Source organism: Brachycentrus maculatus, unplaced genomic scaffold (genome assembly GCF_059751285.1).
Source record: "Brachycentrus maculatus isolate JH-2025_06_01 unplaced genomic scaffold, ASM5975128v1 h1tg000311l, whole genome shotgun sequence".
NCBI lineage: Eukaryota > Metazoa > Arthropoda > Insecta > Trichoptera > Brachycentridae > Brachycentrus > Brachycentrus maculatus.
Genome location: NW_028281061.1, coordinates 288,787 through 307,874, shown reverse-complemented (window position 1 = coordinate 307,874; position 19,088 = coordinate 288,787). Strand labels below are relative to the sequence as shown.

The 19,088-nt window shown below is 33.4% G+C and overlaps 2 protein-coding genes across 3 annotated transcripts in view; one reads left to right on the top strand and one right to left on the bottom strand.

The window, feature by feature from the left end:
• Window positions 1–163: 163 nt before the first annotated feature.
• On the bottom strand, window positions 164–4,535 carry Aos1 (SUMO1 activating enzyme subunit 1). Its single transcript, XM_088268026.1, has 5 exons — window positions 4,355–4,535; window positions 4,076–4,247; window positions 2,554–2,810; window positions 1,374–1,567; window positions 164–618 (listed from the first exon to the last, which is right to left on the bottom strand). The coding sequence occupies exons 1-5, from the start codon at window positions 4,444–4,446 to the stop codon at window positions 314–316; spliced, it is 1,020 nt and encodes a 339-aa protein (XP_088124152.1). The 5' UTR covers window positions 4,447–4,535; the 3' UTR covers window positions 164–313.
• A 1,255-nt stretch (window positions 4,536–5,790) lies between these two features.
• Window positions 5,791–19,088, top strand: part of LOC148304557 (adenylate cyclase type 10-like) — a 33,528-nt gene continuing 20,230 nt past the window's right edge. For both annotated transcript variants that reach the window (XM_088268088.1, XM_088268089.1), the window contains exons 1-14: window positions 5,791–6,099; window positions 6,959–7,116; window positions 8,006–8,281; window positions 8,871–8,971; window positions 9,493–9,661; window positions 10,695–10,814; window positions 12,058–12,277; window positions 13,734–13,930; window positions 14,378–14,451; window positions 14,524–14,684; window positions 15,582–15,723; window positions 16,749–16,853; window positions 16,943–17,197; window positions 18,653–18,924. In XM_088268088.1, coding sequence (XP_088124214.1) covers window positions 5,867–6,099; window positions 6,959–7,116; window positions 8,006–8,281; window positions 8,871–8,971; window positions 9,493–9,661; window positions 10,695–10,814; window positions 12,058–12,277; window positions 13,734–13,930; window positions 14,378–14,451; window positions 14,524–14,684; window positions 15,582–15,723; window positions 16,749–16,853; window positions 16,943–17,197; window positions 18,653–18,924 — 2,483 coding nt within the window. In that variant the 5' untranslated portion in view covers window positions 5,791–5,866. The remainder of the gene's footprint in view (window positions 6,100–6,958; window positions 7,117–8,005; window positions 8,282–8,870; window positions 8,972–9,492; window positions 9,662–10,694; window positions 10,815–12,057; window positions 12,278–13,733; window positions 13,931–14,377; window positions 14,452–14,523; window positions 14,685–15,581; window positions 15,724–16,748; window positions 16,854–16,942; window positions 17,198–18,652; window positions 18,925–19,088) is intronic.

Sequence of the window (19,088 nt, the reverse complement as noted above, 5' to 3'; positions counted from 1 at the left end):
AAAAATATATTTTTCGTAACTTTATTATTTGTGTTCCAGTCTTGTTAACCTTAATCCCATGTCCCAAAATGAGAAATAGAAATTACTCATCGGGAATATTATGTTTATGACTGATGGATGTAATATGTTTTAAAAAATAAATGAATAAATTAAAACAATGTAATTGAGTGTATAATATATATTTATTTTCTCACAAAAAAAGATGACATCAATTCTTAACTAAACGTTTTTATGAAATGAAATACATAAAAATGTTTTCATATAAAATAACTGCATGAGATTTATAATGGAATCACTAGAATAACAATATAATTTAATTTCCGTATGTTTCAATGAAGCCGACACATTTATCCGGATTGAAGAAGAACATGTTATTATGCGGCGGTTCTTTTTGGCTGACTGCTTTGATGATTTCCTGGCCCATGACGCCCCCGACGATGGCACAGGCTGGGGAGACTTCGGCAAACACGTTTCGGAGATGAGAGTCCGGGATGTAGTCTAGAGGGACTCCACAGTCTTCGAGGACGGTGGCTTTTAAAGAGAGTAGCGACTCGATATCCTTCTCTCGCAATTCTGGGTCGGGATCTCGTCCCTTTTCTGTGCGGAATCGCAGAAGTACTGAAAAAAAAATATATGAAAAAACAGAAGATAAATGCAACAGTAAAATATACATATCGTAGTCATACAGGAGAAAGTGACCAAGTGAATTATTGAATATTTGATATCTTACTAGCTTAATATTGGCCTGAAAAAATCCCAAAGCGATTTTAAACTTGGAAGTATAATATATTGACTTGTTTAAAATGACTAACTGCATTGATGTTTATTTTCTTGCCAAGCAAAAGTGACTTAAATGGCCCTCCTGAACATTTTACGTTTTGTTAGTTGGTCACTTTCTCCTGTACGACTACAATATGATGAATATTTATTGTATTTTTTTAATTACCTAACGTCCAAGCGACTCTGAAATCTAGCGCCTTATGCAACAACGCCTATCATGGCCCTACTAAGGCTTCAACTTTTTAAGTTTTATAGCCTATACCCACTTGTGAGAAGATTTACTCCTAATGTTTATAGTTACTATAATTTCTTATAATTCATGAGTGAAAATTCTAGGCAAAAACACTCGCTATCTCTTTAGAGGCATTAGTTTATACAATTCAGTGATTCTAAGTTAGCAGTGTTACAAGTTACTTAAGTTACACCGTTTACGGTGTTTGAAAATGATGTGGAACGCATCAAAACACGTGTCACAGTAGATTATAAGAAATAGTGGTATTTACTAAGTAAAACTTAAATTAAAAATGCATAGAATTTAATATAACACCATTACATTTTGCGAGTAATATTTGACAGGAAAAGTGTATACGTACCTTTAGTGACGAAGTACGAGGGGTCCCCTTTCCTGAGCCGGGAGGAGTACTGCTTGTCGGTCCAGTCCACGTCCAGGGCGGCCTCGAGCGGCACGAAGGAAGCTGTCCTGCGCACCGTGGTGGTCACCGTCTCCCCCTTGGTGTCGGCCTTCCCGTCCGCCTTGTGCTTGGCCGCCTTGTAGTGCACCACGTCCCTGAGCAAGCAGGATGAGTACAATGAGAGTCAGCGCTTTCACCTCATGAGATTACCATCATATTGTGGCTGAATAATAAATGTAATATTTATATCACGGTGTATGTGATAAAGTTGTATAAAAGTGATACAAAGTTTAGTAAACTCTGTACAAGTACGAGTATCCAATCACACACACCCTACCCGTTGCTGGTATTTTGTTTTTCGTTTTCGAATTCCAAATAACGTAAGATGATAAAGTTGTATAAAGTGATACAAAGTTTAGTAAACTTTGTACAAGTACAGGTATCCAATCATGCACACCCTACCCATTGCTGGTATTTTGTTTTTTGTTTTTGAATTCCTTCATACATAAAATAATTCAAATAAATATATATTAATAAAATAAATATATACATAAAATAAAAAAAATAATTATTATACGATCAAATTACATTAAAGTATAAACTAAATTATATGTCAAAAGTAATTGCTTATGTTAGTTATTAAACTAATATAATATAATATTAATTAAAAGTATACACACACACACACTTTGATTTAAAAAAATTAAAAATTAAAAATCATCAAAATCGACACTAAAATCACTGTCATCAGATTCGGCAGTGACGGCAACTTGGGGATTATTGGACAACCCTGAGCGCCATTAGTTGTTCCGGCGACAAAGCTTTCTTTAATTTACGTTTAAAGTGGTAAAAATAAATTCTGTTTCGATTCTAAGTATGCAAAGATATTCTCAATAGATGTCACTATGCGTTCAATATATTTGTACATTTTAAATAATTGATTTTCTTTAGTAAAAGCCCATTTAAAACGGCGCGTCTTAAGACGTAATTTTTGTATGAGCGGCGCTCCGTTCACAGAAAATTAAGTCTTAAGACGCTCTTGGCAGTTAACCGGTTAATAAAAAAAGTGGTATAAAACAAGTGTTTTCTTTAATCATTCAATCATTCTGTGTGTGTGGTATGTGTAGGTATATGAACTCACTCGGCGTATTCGTGGATCTGGAGGTCGGCAAAGGTGTATCCGAACATGCCCCAGACCTGGCCGCAGAAGAACTTGACGCCGGCGGCGCGGCACAGCCCGTTTATGCGGACCAGCTGGCGCTGCGCGCAGTCCGTGGCGCAGACCACCTCGAAGTTGGTGAAGTACGCGTCGGGCAGGTCGGCCACGGGGGTCTTCTCCACCGTGACGGCCACCATGGGGTTCAGGTTCTGCGCCCGCTCTTGAGAAGCTTCAGCCCTCTGGAATCAAACATATCAAAATAAAAAACTAACTAACCATCACGCCGCTTCCCCGCAGGGGTACATGGTACATCTCAATCAGGTGAGAGATTATTTTGTAGATATTTTGTGAACATGTAAATTAAGGATGAAAGTAAACTGAATGCAGCGAAAAGCTGTCGTTCAGATTAAAATTAACTAACTAACCATCACACCGCTTCCCCGCAGGGGTAGGCAGAGAGAATAGAACGCCACACCACTCTGTCTTTGCAAACATTCTTCGCCTCTTCCACGTTCATGCATCTCCTCATACATACCCGACGATTATTATGACTCCTAACCTGACCACTTTCAAGTATTTGGCATACCTGATCATGCCATGTTTTTCTCGGTCTTCCTCTGCCCCTTTTCCCAATTACATTCGCCTCATAAATTTGTTTTACCGTTCTTTCCTCACTCATTCGTTCTACATGTCCAAACCATCTCAACACACCTTTCTTAATTTTCTCGATAATGCTTATCTCAGCTTTGCATTCCTTCCTTATTTCACTATTCGAACATCTATCATACATCGTTTAGTCGCATATAAAATAAATATTTGAAAATTTGATGTTTCACATTGTGTGCAAGCGTTTTTGCCTTGAATTTTCACTCATGAAATACAAGAAATTAAAGTAATTTCGTTCATTGATTCGGCAGTCACTTTGTGGTAAAATCTATCCATTTTTAATTAAAGTTTTACTTACTAAATACCACTACTTCTTAGTATCTACTGTGACACGTGTTTTAAATTTTGAATTAGCTTCACATACGGTGTTTGAAAATGATGCGAAATGCATCAATACACTTGTCACAGTAGATTTTAAGAAAAGTTATATGTATTAAGTAAAACCTAGATTAAAAATTATAGTAACTTCAAACATAAAGAGTAAATCTACTCACGAGTAGGTGTAGGCTATAAAACTTATGGAGTTGAAACCTAAGTAGGGACATGATAAGTGGTGCTGCATAAGCCGTAGCTATATTTCAGAGTCACTTGGACGTTAGGTAATTCAAACAATAGTTTCACGTTGTTCAGGCAGGCACCATAAAACAGGTAACAACTATTATACTACTTTTATATTTGATTTTGATAGATATAGGTTAACATGTAAGGATCACTGAATGAAGGTCACTAAGAAAAATACGGCTGAAAAACATTGTTATTCAATAGTTCACAATAACATTAACTATGTGAAGCGTTACTTTGAGTATTGAGATTAATTTAAAAAGGTAATGTAACTTACGTTGCATCCAACTTTATCAGGAGGAGCTAGAAACTGGGCGCACGAATCAGCGGGCGTCAATTCTTGATGGTCCAAAAGTGTAACGCTCTTAACACCCGATAATATGATGTTCTTTGCTACTTCTGCGCCAAATCCCTTTAAGCCAATCAAGAGAATGCGCGAACCCCGCAAGCTGAAATAATTAAATACAAATAAAACGTGTAAACAGTGAGTAATCTTAGTCAAATCCATTAGTAATCTGACATATCACATAACCTACTAGAACAAAAAATATCTGACCGTTTTTGAGAATCTAGGCCCCACAATCGAATTTGACGATCATAAAGCTCTGCCTCGGCTTCGGTAAGTTCGATTTTATTATTTTCCACCATTTTTAGTCGTGTTTTCTCTTTCCAATTAATCTGTTGATCGATCCGGAACCCGAAAACTCAACCGGGACGCCGCAAAAACCAAAACACGAAACGCGCCGGTTACCATAGACAATAAAATGACCAAATTAAGATAAAATATTTATGATAGTATCTACCTACCTACCTCTCTACTGTTTGAGAATTTTAGGCGTGCGGTGGTTTGACTTTGTGAGGAATGATGAGATAAGGCGTAGGACGCAGCGAATCTTGGTCACAACTGTCGTCAAGAAATGGCGATTCAGTTGGCTTGGCCATGTACTCCGCATGCCTCCTGAGAGCCTTAATCAAGCTTCCCTCTTTTACAAGGCATCAGGTTCGCGCGGCCCAAGACGACCACTGCTGACAATTAGTCGGCAGTTCTCGTCAGAACTTCGGGACACGGATCTGACTTGGAAGGATGCAAGGGAGCTGGCAGCCGACAGAAAAGCCTGGAGACAGTTTGTGGACTCCACATGCTCCACCTAGGGAGCGGATATGGTTTAATAATCTACCTAGGTAGCGAACTACATATATTATTACCTATACATATCTTATTTTTTGGAGTAGGCGAATCAATTACCTAATTTTTGGTTGTCGTCTCTTAAAATATAAATTACATTTGCATATTATTTTTTTAACATCTCAACAAAGATGAAGGATATGGAAGTCTGGGCATTTACAGGGCTGACGACCGTCATAGGCTGGTTTAAGTGATCACTTTACACACGTGTAACATTCACCAATTCTACCCATTATTGACCACCACACTACTTAAATTCTTGGAAGTTCTATATAAATGAGCCAATTTAGAAACCTTGTTCTTGAATCACTAGAACTTCACTAGAGACATCTATTGGTGAGATGAAAAGAAGCTTTTTATTGAGCAGAAACTCTTATATTAGTATGTGAGGTCCGAATCCTGGATTATAATCACATACATGAGAAACGCCAGAAAATATCATTTTTATTTTTATTATTTTAGCTTATAATTTGACCAGTTAATTTATTTACAATATTTTGAGTGTGTCCAAATACTTGTTCACAAATCTGAAAAAAAAATCAAAAATAATTTGAAAAATAACTCCTATAATTGGAGATAATCCAGTTTGTGAACAAGTATTTGGACACACTTAAAATGTTGTAAATAAATTTGCATACTTTATTCAATGTATTTTTAAAAATACGTTCCTGTTACTCAAATGTGCTTCATCTTTTTGTAAACGGATGGTACCTATGATTTTTATACAAGTACTGATTAGGATAATGTGTTTTTATTATTATTGCCTTTTTCAAATATGTTCTTATAATTAAAAAAAAATGAAAATCGTGTATCTTTATTGTTATTTTTCAGTTTACTAAGAAAGGCATATATTTTTGTTATTGTTTTCGTGATCTGTAGTGTATGATTAAAGAAGTATTGCATTTTGAAGAAAAAATAATCATGAATAATGGCCTGGAATCACGTAGACAAAAAATATTAAGATATACACATAATGAAGAAGTTGATACAGAACCCATGGTATTCTCAATCATGAATGCCAGTTATAAAAATAGGCCATTGTCTACAAAAGATTATCAAAAAAAGAAAGATCATGACGAGAAAGAGAAAATGAATTACATACAACAGAAAATAAGGTATGCGACACCAGTTACTGATTTTCCACAATCCCGTTCCTTCAATGATAAACATAAAGGGTTGATCAGGTCAAAGATCCGATTTTAAAAACTAGTAGAACTAAACGAATCTAATAATGCTTTTTCCCATTGTTGGTGTCCACTTAATTTTAAATATATAATTATGAAGATAATATGGAATACCGTAAAAAGCATATTTTATAGATTTATTCAAAATGTGCCATAAAATACCTGATTAACGCTGCTTTTCTTAACAGCGTTTCCATATTACACTGAAGTGAGATTCTTCAAAATCAAACAAACTTTTGTTGATTCGATATTTATTAAGGTCTTTCAGTGCATTCAATGTTATTACGGAACATGTTGATATAAGTACAGCGCTAATCGAAATAGCGTTATAATATAGAATTTTTGTTCTTATATAGGTACCTGCGACAGGTAAACTCAAGTTTTTGGTTAACCATTTGCAATGAAAGAGCCATCTGTTAAACATAAAAGCAACCCACGCAATACTAAACATTACTCATGGTGTACAGCGTGTTTCTTGGCAGCTGTTAACACAAGCATTGTTAAATTAAAAATGTGTGTCTTTTTTAATTAACCAGACTGAGTCACAGCAACATATGGCTGGGTACAGTTATTTTTTGATAAATTTGAATATAGTATAACATAGTTATACTATATTATATAATATAGTTTGCAGTATCTACATACAATAGCTTTAGCGATAATTATCACAATGTGCATAATATTATTAAAAAAAAATATTATGAGGGCATTTATACATGACATTATATTATATTATCAATGAAATGAGTTAAAACAGTGTATTTAAATATATATGTATTCGAAATTGCAGCTCAATGCTACACAAAAAAATTGAGAGTAAACAAAGTTTAATTGACTCAAGGAAAACAAGAATAATGGCATCCCTGGTGCCTGATGAAATAATTTACAATTATGATGACTTTTCTCCAAAAGAATACAGTGCTGCCCTGATGTTTGCAGATGTGTCAGGTAAAATTTATTTCAGTATGTATAATATAATATATGTCCGCCTCCGTGGTGTAATGGTGAGCGTGTTTAACTACCGTGCTAGAGGTCCCGGGTTCGATTCCCAGTGGGGGGTGAAAATAAATATTAGTGATTTAACACTGTAATATTTATTTAATATTACCCTGGCTGGTTCTTGAAGCGCAAGAGTGATCACCTTGCTTTCATATAAGTAATGATCAAGATAACACTGTGTCAATTTTTGATGCAGTGCCCTATGCACCATTAGGTACGGATAAGGGTTATAAGTAATAATATAATATCTTTGATTAATATTGAAAAATAAAATTACAAATTATTAAATTATTTCAAAATATTGCTGTAAAAATATTCGTTAAATAAATTTTACTATTGTTTTAATAAAAATTGAAACCCCCAATACCATTAAAATCCATTTCCACGAGTAAAACTAGATTTGACAGAATTATTTCGTAGCAGTAAATTGTTTTTTTTTTCTTTAAATTGTCCGTTTAGATAAAACTGATTATCCGTATCTGAGTTTAACTGCTAAACGGTTTAACACATTCAAACCAGTTGTGGCTTTTAGACCACACGATACAATTCAAACATATTTAAAAAATATATTTTAACACATTGTTTGTGAGAAATGCATAAAAACATCTTTTGGATGTTGTTGGTAGAAAGCGGGGGATCATAATAGATGAGTACAGATCGGAATTGGGTTTGCGGTTACTTGTGATTAGTGTACAGCTCTAATTAGTATACTAATTAGGGTCGTGGTTGATGAAAATACCGCCTGCACACAATGTGTTAATACTTATTTTCTTGAGAATCATTAATGTTTTAACGATAACAGTTTTCATCAAGTAATATATTTATTCTCTATATGAAGGTTTCACTGAACTTTGCGAGAAGTATACTGCAACGGGTAAAGATGGCACCTCCAGAATGACCCAAATTCTGAACTCTTACATTGGATCCATGGTTCAGGAGATTTTGTCTCATAATGGGGACTTGTTGAAGTTCTCGGGAGATGCATTCCTGGCCATATGGAAGAGCACCCCGAAGCTACCCATACAGAATGCAGTGCACACCGCTATAGACTGCGCTCTTGTCATACAGAGAGATTACGGTGCAATCAAAACAGACGTTGGGGTGGTCTTAAGAGGTATTTTTAAAAATACATTATTTGCAAGAAAAGCGTCTTTTACATACGGTTGGTAAAGAGCGGGAGATGCTTACAAGAGTTCTATTTGCTTACTTTTGGTAGAGCGTGGGAGACGCTTATAAGAGTTCTATTTGCTTACTTTTGGTAGAGCGCAAGATGCCAACAAACAATCTGTACAAACAGATCAGAATTGGGATTGTGGTTACGGATAAGATTACTTTTGATAAGTAAACACTCTTATACTGATTAGGGTCGGGGTTGATGAAAAAACCGCCCGATAATAATGTGTTAACTATTATACTTTTCCCCAATAATAAATCAAAGAGTATAAAATTATGCAGTTATCTCCTTTGCTTGCTAAATGTTTGCATTCCTTATATATGAGGGTATTAGTTACAAAATGTGAATGGTCTTTTTTCACTTGCGATATATGTTGGATCTAACATACTATACATCTTTCTGATTCTTTATGTAAGGTAGGTTGGTTAAATATTAATGTAACGTGTACAAATCAAAGAAGACATTTACCATTTAAAAATTGTATTTCTGTGTGTAATTATTTTCTTTGTAACCTTCTTTCTTTCTCCAGTAAAGGTAGCTATTTCCGGTGGCCTTGTTCTGTTTTCTTTGATTGGAAATAAAGAAAATTCTCACTATGCTGTTGTTGGCCAACCTGTGTGGGATGTCAAGGTATTTCAATAACTGTTAACACAACACTGTGTTTATATTTTTACAGGATCAGCATTGGGCATTGTTACTAACATGCTAGTAAAGTTTGTCCACCTTCTTAGTGTAGTGGTTAGCTCATTTGGCTACTATTATGGAGCTCCCGGGTTCTTTTCCTAGGGGGATCAAAATAAATATAAGAGTTTTTCACTTAAATATTTATTCAATTTTACCCTGGAATGGTATCTGAAGCGCAATACTGATCACCTTGCCTTAAGATAATAAACAATCAAATTATTATTGCATCAATTTGATGCAGTGCTCTATGTACCATTGGTTGCGGATAAAAGTCAGTACAGTAGTAGTGAATTTTGACTTTGTAACTAAATTAAACTATTTTACAATACAATATTAAAATTAACACATTGAAAAAAAATTATAAAAGTTAAAAGACATTTTGAAAAATTGTTAAGTTTAAATTTGTACCAAGATAACAGTTTTATAAGAGTTTATTATTGCAAATTTAGCTAGTATTATTTGTCCAGAAAGCCGAATACTTGAGTAAGGCTGGGGATGTGATAGCGTCACCGAGTGCCTGGAAGTATGTAAACTCAGCCCAGTATATTACCAAGCTAATGGATGATGGCATTCATACTAATGTTCTCGGTGTTGGAGCAACATGGAAACATGTCAATAGCAATATTTTTGACATAGGTGAGAAATCAATGAATCATTTTGCTATATGCGATGTATTTTTTATCAGATGCAGTTTGTAAGATTGCTGAGGTACTTAATTACATTGCCTTACTAAGGAAAAAAAAGAAACTCCCTACACTACCATTTTCATAAATTTATGTGTGTTGAGCCTATAATTGAGTTAATAATTCAATTAAAAAATATGAAACAATTTGATTTTATTGTACATAGTTAGCTATGGAATATGTTCCCAAGCGACTTGTACATGCTAGCAGTAACTTGTCCAACTCACACAAGCTTATATGACTATGATCTGTAATCCCAAATGCTGAAGCCATTGCTGCTATTCTTCTTTGTCTATTGTTAAAAGTACCAACTGTTTTTCCTACATTTTATTTTAAAAAAGGAATAACCCACAAAGTGTCTATTTTAGATGATTGTCAGCTGGTAGGTAGTAAGGATACGGAAGGTAAATGTGAAAAATACATCACAAACACCCAGACCAATAGAAAATAAGTCGTTCTCGAATTCATTTTGCAATTGGCGGGAATCGAACCCGCGACGCCAGTTTCGCAGTCGAGCGCCTACCCAACTACGCCATGGCACCTGCCATTTCTTTTCCTATATAACAGTATTATTTTTCACCCTGATCTCCTTTACTTATTTTATATTATTTTAACCTGCATCCTTCTTTAACCACTCCTTTCTGGTAATATTGGTAATATAATCAGCCCATCACACTAGTGCATAACATTAGTGCGTCCAGTTATTTCTTTATTTATGTCACCTGTATCCTATCAAACCGATCACCTTATTGAACTGATCATCTTGTCTTCATAAAATTAACAATCAGGTTAACACTGTGTCAATTTGATGCGGTGTTCAATTCAACTCAATAATTTTCTTCTTTAAAAATGGCATCCATTGGATCCAATTATCTGTTACATAATTATGCTTACAATGCTATTTTTATTTAAAGTATGATGAAGTTACTATAGCCCATTTTTTACAAATATACAACCACCTTTGTAGTGCAGTTTTATATTTACAGCTAATGTAGAAGAAGATAATGGAATTGACGCACATACTATGGAAGAAGCGGGACAAGAATTTTACCATCAAAACTATGAGCTTCTAATACAAGCATATACAGATAAAAATGTCGCAAATAGTAAGATAACATTGAATTACAGTGAAATCTCTCATAAGGAGTAATTCGTACAACGGATTAAAAAATGTTCCCTCCCTCCCTTAATGAGTTACAGAGAACAGGCAAGTCCCTTTTTCACGACATTCACTTGTGAGCCGGGACTTCTGCACCAGTCAAAACAAAAAATGTTTTGCTTAACAAGTAAGATTCTGGTACGAATCATGCTCGTTATAAGAGGTTCCACTGTATTTTAATTTATGTAAATTTATGTGAATTTTAAAGGTAGCAACATACCTAAAATATTGTTTACAACATTTTGAGTGTGTCCAAATAATTGTTCACAAAATCTGGATTATCTCCAATTACGGGAGTTATTTTCATATTATTTTTTGACATCTCATCAAAGATGAAGAAGAATATGGAAGTCTGGGCATTTACGGGGCTGACGACCGTCATAGGCTGGTTTAAGTGATCACTTTACACACGTGTAACATTCACCAATTCTACCCATTATTGACAACCACACTGCGCAAATTCTTGGAAGTTCTATATATATGAACCAATTTAGAAACCTTGTTCATGAATCACTAGAACTTCACTAGAGACATCTATTGGTGAGATGTAAAGAAGCTTTTTACTAAGCAGAAACTCTTATATTAGTATGTGAGATCCGAATTCTGGATTATAATCTATGACGGTCGTCAGCCCCGTAAATGCCCAGACTTCCATATTCTTCTTCATCTTTGATGAGATGTCAAAAAATAATATGAAAATAACTCCTGTAATTGGAGATAATCCAGATTTTGTGAACAAGTATTTGGACACACTCAAAATGTTGTAAATAAATTATCTGGTCAAATTATAAGCTTTATAATAAAAATGAAAATGGTATTTTCTGGCGTTTCTCATGTGTGTGATTATAATCCAGGATTCGGATCTCACATACTAATATAAGAGTTTCTGCTTAGTAAAAAGCTTCTTTACAGCTCACCAATAGATGTCTCTAGTGAAGTTCTAGTGATTCGTGAATAAGGTTTCTAAATTGGTTCATATATATATAGAACTTCCAAGAATTTGAGTAGTGTGGTTGTCAATAATGGGTAGAATTGGTGAATGTTACACGTGTGTAAAGTGATCACTTAAACCAGCCTATGACGGTCGTCAGCCCCGTAAATGCCCAGACTTCCATATTCTTCTTCATCTTTGATGAGATGTCAAAAAATAATATAAAATATTGTTCATTATATGTTTTTAATATTGTCAGTTCGTCAGAGTGTGAACGATGCAATAAAAAACAAAATCCATGAAAGATTGCGTTCATTTATGATGACCCCTGTTATGAAGGCAATTGAGAATGACGAGCCAATGGAGTATTTGACGGAAATGCGTTACGTTGTCATTTTATTCTTGAACGTCATCACCCATGTATCAACGCCCAATGTTCTATTAGAGGTTGTGAATCTTGCCTACAATGACGTTTGTGGGTGAGTTAAAAATTATCCTTACATTTATCATTATATTTGGATTTTTTTTGAGCTATGTAGAGTTTATCATTATTAAATTATTGTCCGCCTCCGTAGTGTAATGGTCAGCACGCTCGGCTACCGTACTGGAGGTCCTGGGTTCGATTCCAAGGGGGGTCAAATAAATATAAGTGATTTTTTCACTCTTACATTTAATTAATATTACCCTGGACTGGTACCTGAAGCAGAGGGCTGATCACCTTTCCTTCATGTGTTAACAATCAAGATAACACTGCGTTTATATGATGCAGTGCCCTATGCACCATTGGGGTGCGGATAAGGGTTTGAATGAATAAAAATGAGAGTTTATCAAAAAAGAGTAGATATTTTACAGCAATAAAAGTAAAACCAATTTCTATGATGGCAAATTATGTTTTTTTTTAGGATTCATTGTTATTGCAATTATTAAGTTGTTTGATCGTATTATGGCTATATTTTGTGAGTAGTCAGCATTGTTATTGTTAATTTGAATGTTTTAATTTAAAAAGCATATAAATTTATTGATAAATATTCCAGTATTGTCCCAATTATTTTCAGATATTTTTGTACAGATTGTCTTTTTAATAGTTGTATATTTTTAATCAATATTACTAAAAGGATAATCTATTCTTCAGCGTGTACGAAGTATCCATGAACAAAGACTGTTAAAAAATATCCAGAAAAATGCATCAAAAAATAGGCACTAAGTTTGTTATTTAAACATTTTCATTTTAAGTTGAAAAAAAACAATTTTGAAACCGTGCCTTTCTAAAATTTCCAAATAAAATTTACGGGTCATTCCAAGCACTGTACTTCTAAATATTTCTCTTTGCGTTATGAGTCACCCAAAAAGCATGGTATATGTAGATATATATCGCTCACTCCTTTCAAGAACGTCATAAATCAAAAAACTTGATTTTTTAGGAGAACGTTTTTAAAGTTTAAAAAATATTTTTAAAAAATAAATAAATATCAAGCCACTTGTTGAACTTTTTACTGTGCAACAGATCTTTTTAGGTAAAACCTGAAGGTTTTTTCTTCATTTGAAAATATTTAGTATATTTAAAAAAATAATTAAACAATACATTTTCTTCAAAATGCAAAAACAACACTTTCTGCCCTGTAGAGGGTACATATTAAGTTAAAAATATGCCTCGTTTTCTGGGATACAGTACATTTTCTGGGCATTCCGAAAACATGCACAACTGAAAATTGACAATTTTTGATTTATGACGTTCTTGAAATGAGTGAGAGATATCTGTGAATATACAATAGCAATATATGCAGTATATTGTTGTATACCATCAACTACCAGGATTGGTCATACAAATCTTAAAGTAGAGATGCAATGTGGTTTACTTATTACTAATTTACATAGATTTACCCATTCATTCACAGCGTAAATTATAAGCCTAATAATTGCAAGTCCTTTTTGTAGGGTTGTAAAAAGCAGCAATGGTATTGTGAACAAAGTGTCCTTATTTGATAAGGATTTGATGTTCTTGATAGTGTTTGGATTGAGAGGTCTGAAACACGAGATGGAGAAACAGAGAGCTCTCAGCTGCGCTGTGGAACTACGCAAAATATTGCAAAGGCATAATAAAATACAAAATGTGTCTATTGGCGTAACTTCAGGTTTGTATCGTAGTAAATGCACACTGAATTAATTTATTTGCACATGATGCTCTAGTTAGCTATTGAATCACCTTTTCTTGGCAGTAGTTATGACAATGAGTGTTCTATATCTTCTACGTCTTATTTCTTAATTCCTCACTAAGTCAAACCATCACATGCATTAATTGTATCTTATTCTCGTTGCTAAGTATATGGCTTTTACAGGCCCTTGTAATGTGGAATGTTCTACACCAATATAATAGAAAAGGAATAATCTAGACATTTGGTTTTCACCAAGTACAAATTTGATCATTAGACAGCCTTCATCTCCTTGAAATAAGTGATCTATCATTTTGAAAATATTGTATTCATATTGCTTTACATTATAAAGTGGATAAACGTACCAACCTTTGTTTGTTGTATTATCACATATTGCATTCACATTTGATTATTTTGTGGTATTATTAGGTTTGGCATACTGTGGAATTGTTGGACACAAATTACGAAGAGAATACACTGTCATTGGATTGTGTGTAAACAAGGTAATAAAACAATAAAAACTATTATTTGTTCTTGGTGTCTTAAAAAATGATAAACATAATAATTTCATTTAGGGAGCCAGATTGATGGTGGCATACCCAGATAAAATAACTTGTGACAAGGAAGTATTTCTCCAGAGCAAACTAAATGAAAAGTATTTCACTCTTTTGGAATTTAAAGTATTGAAAGGATTATCTAATGTAGGCCCGATATATGAATATAGTCCTAAATTTAAGTAAGTTATGCATAGTTATCTACAATTATTATGAAAAAAGTACTATATCGTAGTTGAGATATCGATTATTTTATAAATATTCTTATTAAGATTATTACACATGTATCGCCTTGGCACCTTCCTTTGCCTCAACTCGAGCCGTTACAATTTGAAAGGGGAAGCATTAACAGTACGATCTTGATATGTTAGCCTTTATGAGACTTTGTCGGGTGTTGTGACAACCTTTTATTCTGAGGAGTTATCTAACCTGGATTAAATTCCTAGTATAAAAAATGGAGTGCAATAGTGTCGAGACACATTTGGAAATATGGGTAATTCTCAATCAACAAGTTAATTATGTATAGGCTAAATAAAACTAGACCAATTCAGAGATGACGCCATCAGTAAAACTGAAAAAAGAGATTTCTATCATCATTGTCCGTCAATTTAAATCTATATACAACATCTGTCTCTTTTTAACTTACAACCATCCTCCAAGAAAAAACTTTCATCGGCTCTGCATAATCTTAATTGTACAACTCAATATGTTGTGGAAATTTTCATAAATAATAGAATACATATTCTCTTGAGATTTAAATGCTCAAATTATCTGGGTAATTTGTAACTAGGTTTTTTCTTGGTTATTTTGCTTCTGCGTTGTCACTTTCAGTAGGTGACTTTTCAGCAGCCATTGTAAGGGATAACATCATTGGGGCAGTGTTTTAAGGAAAGCAAATAAAAGTTTCGACACAACGCTATAATAGATATATAATATAATAAAATAAAAAGAAAAATAATATTAACAGCAATATTTTTTTTTTAAAAAAACATTGTAATTCACACAAGACCTATAAAGAATAAGTGAGGACTCTTAAAAAATGAATTCTAGGTGAATTTGTATTACATTATCCACTTCAGGTCATTGGTCCCAGAGCAAACTAATAAGACTCTGTTGGGAAGAGATCACGAGTTGGCGAAATTCTTCAATTGGGTAAATACAATGGAGCAAGAAAAAAATGCCCATGACATTTCCGACTTTTCCAATATATTTATCATTAAGGTAGGTTTTTGCATTGCAGATTAGTGTAACTATCTAAGTCTTCAATTCATTGTAATTAACACACAATAACAGTTTGGAAGTCATATTACTTACAAAACTGAGTTAACGATACCAATGTTTTTATATATCCACATACTGATACATACATCTCTCACATGAACCATGGTTTTTAGACCATAGGGTACCGCATTATAGCATTATAATACATATTTCTTTTATCATACAAATATCCTGCACATATGTGACGATTATGTCAAGAGATATCCCTGCATGTCATGTTTTACTTGTTTTATTTAGAAATTAGAATGTAAAATGTAAAAAAGATAATCATTATAAAAATTCACTAAACTATCAAAAAAATATCTACCTCGGTAGTGTAGTAGTTACCCCGTTTGGCTACCATGCCGGAGGTCCCAGTTTGACTCTTAGGGCGTTTGTGCACTATACGGAATTTTGCCGTCTGGTACTTCAGTTAGCGTTTTAAAACGATGATTGGCTTGGATTGGCTTGTGAATTTGACCATCTTTTTTCGGATCATTGCTCTTGAACGGTGCGTGAACACGTTGCATGTGAATTCGATCACGCTAAAGTCATGTCGTAGTCGCTTTTATTTTTCAAAACCGGACTGCCGGAGGGTGAAATTCCGGGTAGTGCACAAGCCCCCGTAGGCAGATCAAAAAATATGTGATTTTTAACTTGATTTATTTTATATCACTTGCAGCAGGATTGATAACTTTGCCTTCACAATTTTTATTTAAAATTATAAATATTTACAAAATGAATATAAGATTATCAAATTTTTGCTACCTTTTTTTAAAATAAAAAGACATAATTTGTAAGTGAAGAGTTATGGTAAAATACGGAGTTATGGTATCTATGAAAATACTATGTTCTAAGCTCCTAATGGAATTCAGTTGGGTGACAAAATATCCTTTGTATAGTCTTGAGGAGAGAGCATACTTTTCAAATTTCAATGTCGTTTTAGAAGTACATACAATTATTATAAAGTGCTTTTTCATATAAAGGGTGAAGCTACAGTTGGAAAAACGCAATTAATGGAAGAAATGTTGAAACTGGCACCAAACTCACTGCAAATTTACAAAATTACTCTTTCCCCAAATGATAAGGATGTAAGTAGTATAAAGTAAATTTGTAATTCTTGTTTTAAATAATATTAATATTATATTAGAGAATTCAAATATGTTTTTATTTATTTCAGAAAAGCTATAATATTTTGAGGGAAATAATATATTTTGGGTTGAACAATTTAAGACGCCCATCCATGTCATCTGACAGATTGTCATCTGAGAGTAAGGTGCAAAAAGTCGTGGGTTTGGCTATTCATCCAAAGTACCTTTGTTTTCTGAATGAAATATTGGGTTTGAATTTCTCAGAATCTAATCAATACACCGAGGGCACAGAAAATCAAAGAGATGCCATGTGTAAAGAAATACTATGGATTTTATGTAGCAAGGCATGTATATGTTGATGGTATTATAAAGTTCATAGGAGCTACTAATTCTATTGGTTTGTCAGAAGTGTTAATATTTATTTATATATATAAATATATATGTATATATATATATATATATATATATATATATATATATATATATATATATATATATATATATATATATATATATATATATATATATATATATATATATATATATATATATATATATATATATATATTTTATAGAGAGATTTTTTTGTATATTTTACATGTATTCACACCAAAAAGTATTTCTACTAAATTTATTTTTGTGGAGCGCCATTATCAAATATCTGCCAAAAAAATATTGACGAATTCTACAAAGTAAACGCTGATTTAATAAAAAAATATAGTACATCTAGAATCAATAGATTTACATTATAATTAAATTGTGATGTGTTTGATGCTTTGTCGGATAAAGTAAACCCAGATGCAGTTGGACACTTAAGCTGGATTATACGGATTAAGCTGGCACAATTGACATTACATTACATGTAATTGTCATTACATTCACAAAATAATAACAATAAAACCCTTATCCGCACCTCAATGGTGCAAAGGGCACTGTGTCATATAAACGCAGTGTTATCTTGATCGTTTACACATGAAGGAAAGGTGATCAGCCCTCCGCTTCAGGTACCAGTCCATGGTAATATTGAATAAATATTACAGTGAAAAAATCACTTATATTTATTTTACCCCCCTTGGGAATCGAACCCGAGACCTCCAGAACGGTAGCCGAGCGTGCTGACCTACGGAGGCGGACAAAAAAGGTGTGTTTATTTATTCGAAATAGCACAAGCAATAAATACGATATGAAAATATATTTTTTCAATTATTTATTGATTTTCTTTTTCATTAGTCAAATAACTGCATTTGTTTGAAACAGTGTTAAATAACTCTAGAACGATAAACCAAAAATTGTAATTCCGATCAACCTTTGATACATGAAATAAAAATGTTGATTTATTGAGGTCATCGTACAAATATTTATTTTCCTATAAATATTATGAAGAACGTCCCTAATTACTTAATATCTGTTGATAAAATGCAAGAAAATTGGTTTTGAATAAATAATATTTGGTTTGCGTTAGCAATTGGAATATTTGTCTTCTCATTATCTCAAATCAAGTTATTTGGAGATGTTTATAAATGAACCACATGTAGGTTTATAAGTTAATATGAAAATGTATGAACTTTTAAGGAATTATTGTTGCAACTCACAAACAGATACTTAATTTAAATATTGAAGGTAGTGTTAGAGGTCTTGGCCCGGTGGAAATGTCCTATTTTGCAATTAGGACATTTTGATATCTTCCGTATATGATTTGATAGACAAGGTGTTTCATATGTTGGGTTCTATATACTTAGGTACCTAAATATTTAGTCAATAATTGTAAAGCATTGAATTTAATCAATTGAAATTTTCAGTTATTTAAATCATTGCTGATTATAGCAATACACAGAGGAGAGTATATAGATGAGACGTCCTGGGACTTTTTAGATTATATTATGAACAACAGGAATCTCGGTCTTATAATGACGATGGAACAGAACACACAAATCCGTCATGAAGCTTTGACCAGAATTATGGAAAACCCAAAAACGACCATTCTTCATTTGAGGGGAGTGAATCGCTGGCACCATTCGGCCATCATATGCCAAACTCTCGATGTGCAAGCTATTTCTCCAGATCTTGAAATGTGAGGATCTTATAGAAATAATACCATTAGTACACTTGATAAGACTTAAGAATGTAAGAGTGACCCGCAATTAATGATTTAGCTGCTAGGTATGCTCTAATATATGGTGGTGCTCGGTTTTGTTTTTACAAATGTTGATATATCATCCTTATCTCAAGAGATGT

Excerpts from the sequence above, each read along its gene's own strand:
- Aos1 (XM_088268026.1), bottom strand. The coding sequence starts at position 4,446 with ATGGTGGAAAATAATAAAATCGAACTTACCGAAGCCGAGGCAGAGCTT. Across the intron at positions 4,248-4,354 it reads GGCCTAGATTCTCAAAAACG|CTTGCGGGGTTCGCGCATTC; the intron begins GTCAGATATTTT and ends TAATTATTTCAG. Across the intron at positions 1,568-2,553 it reads CAGATCCACGAATACGCCGA|GGACGTGGTGCACTACAAGG; the intron begins GTGAGTTCATAT and ends CTGCTTGCTCAG.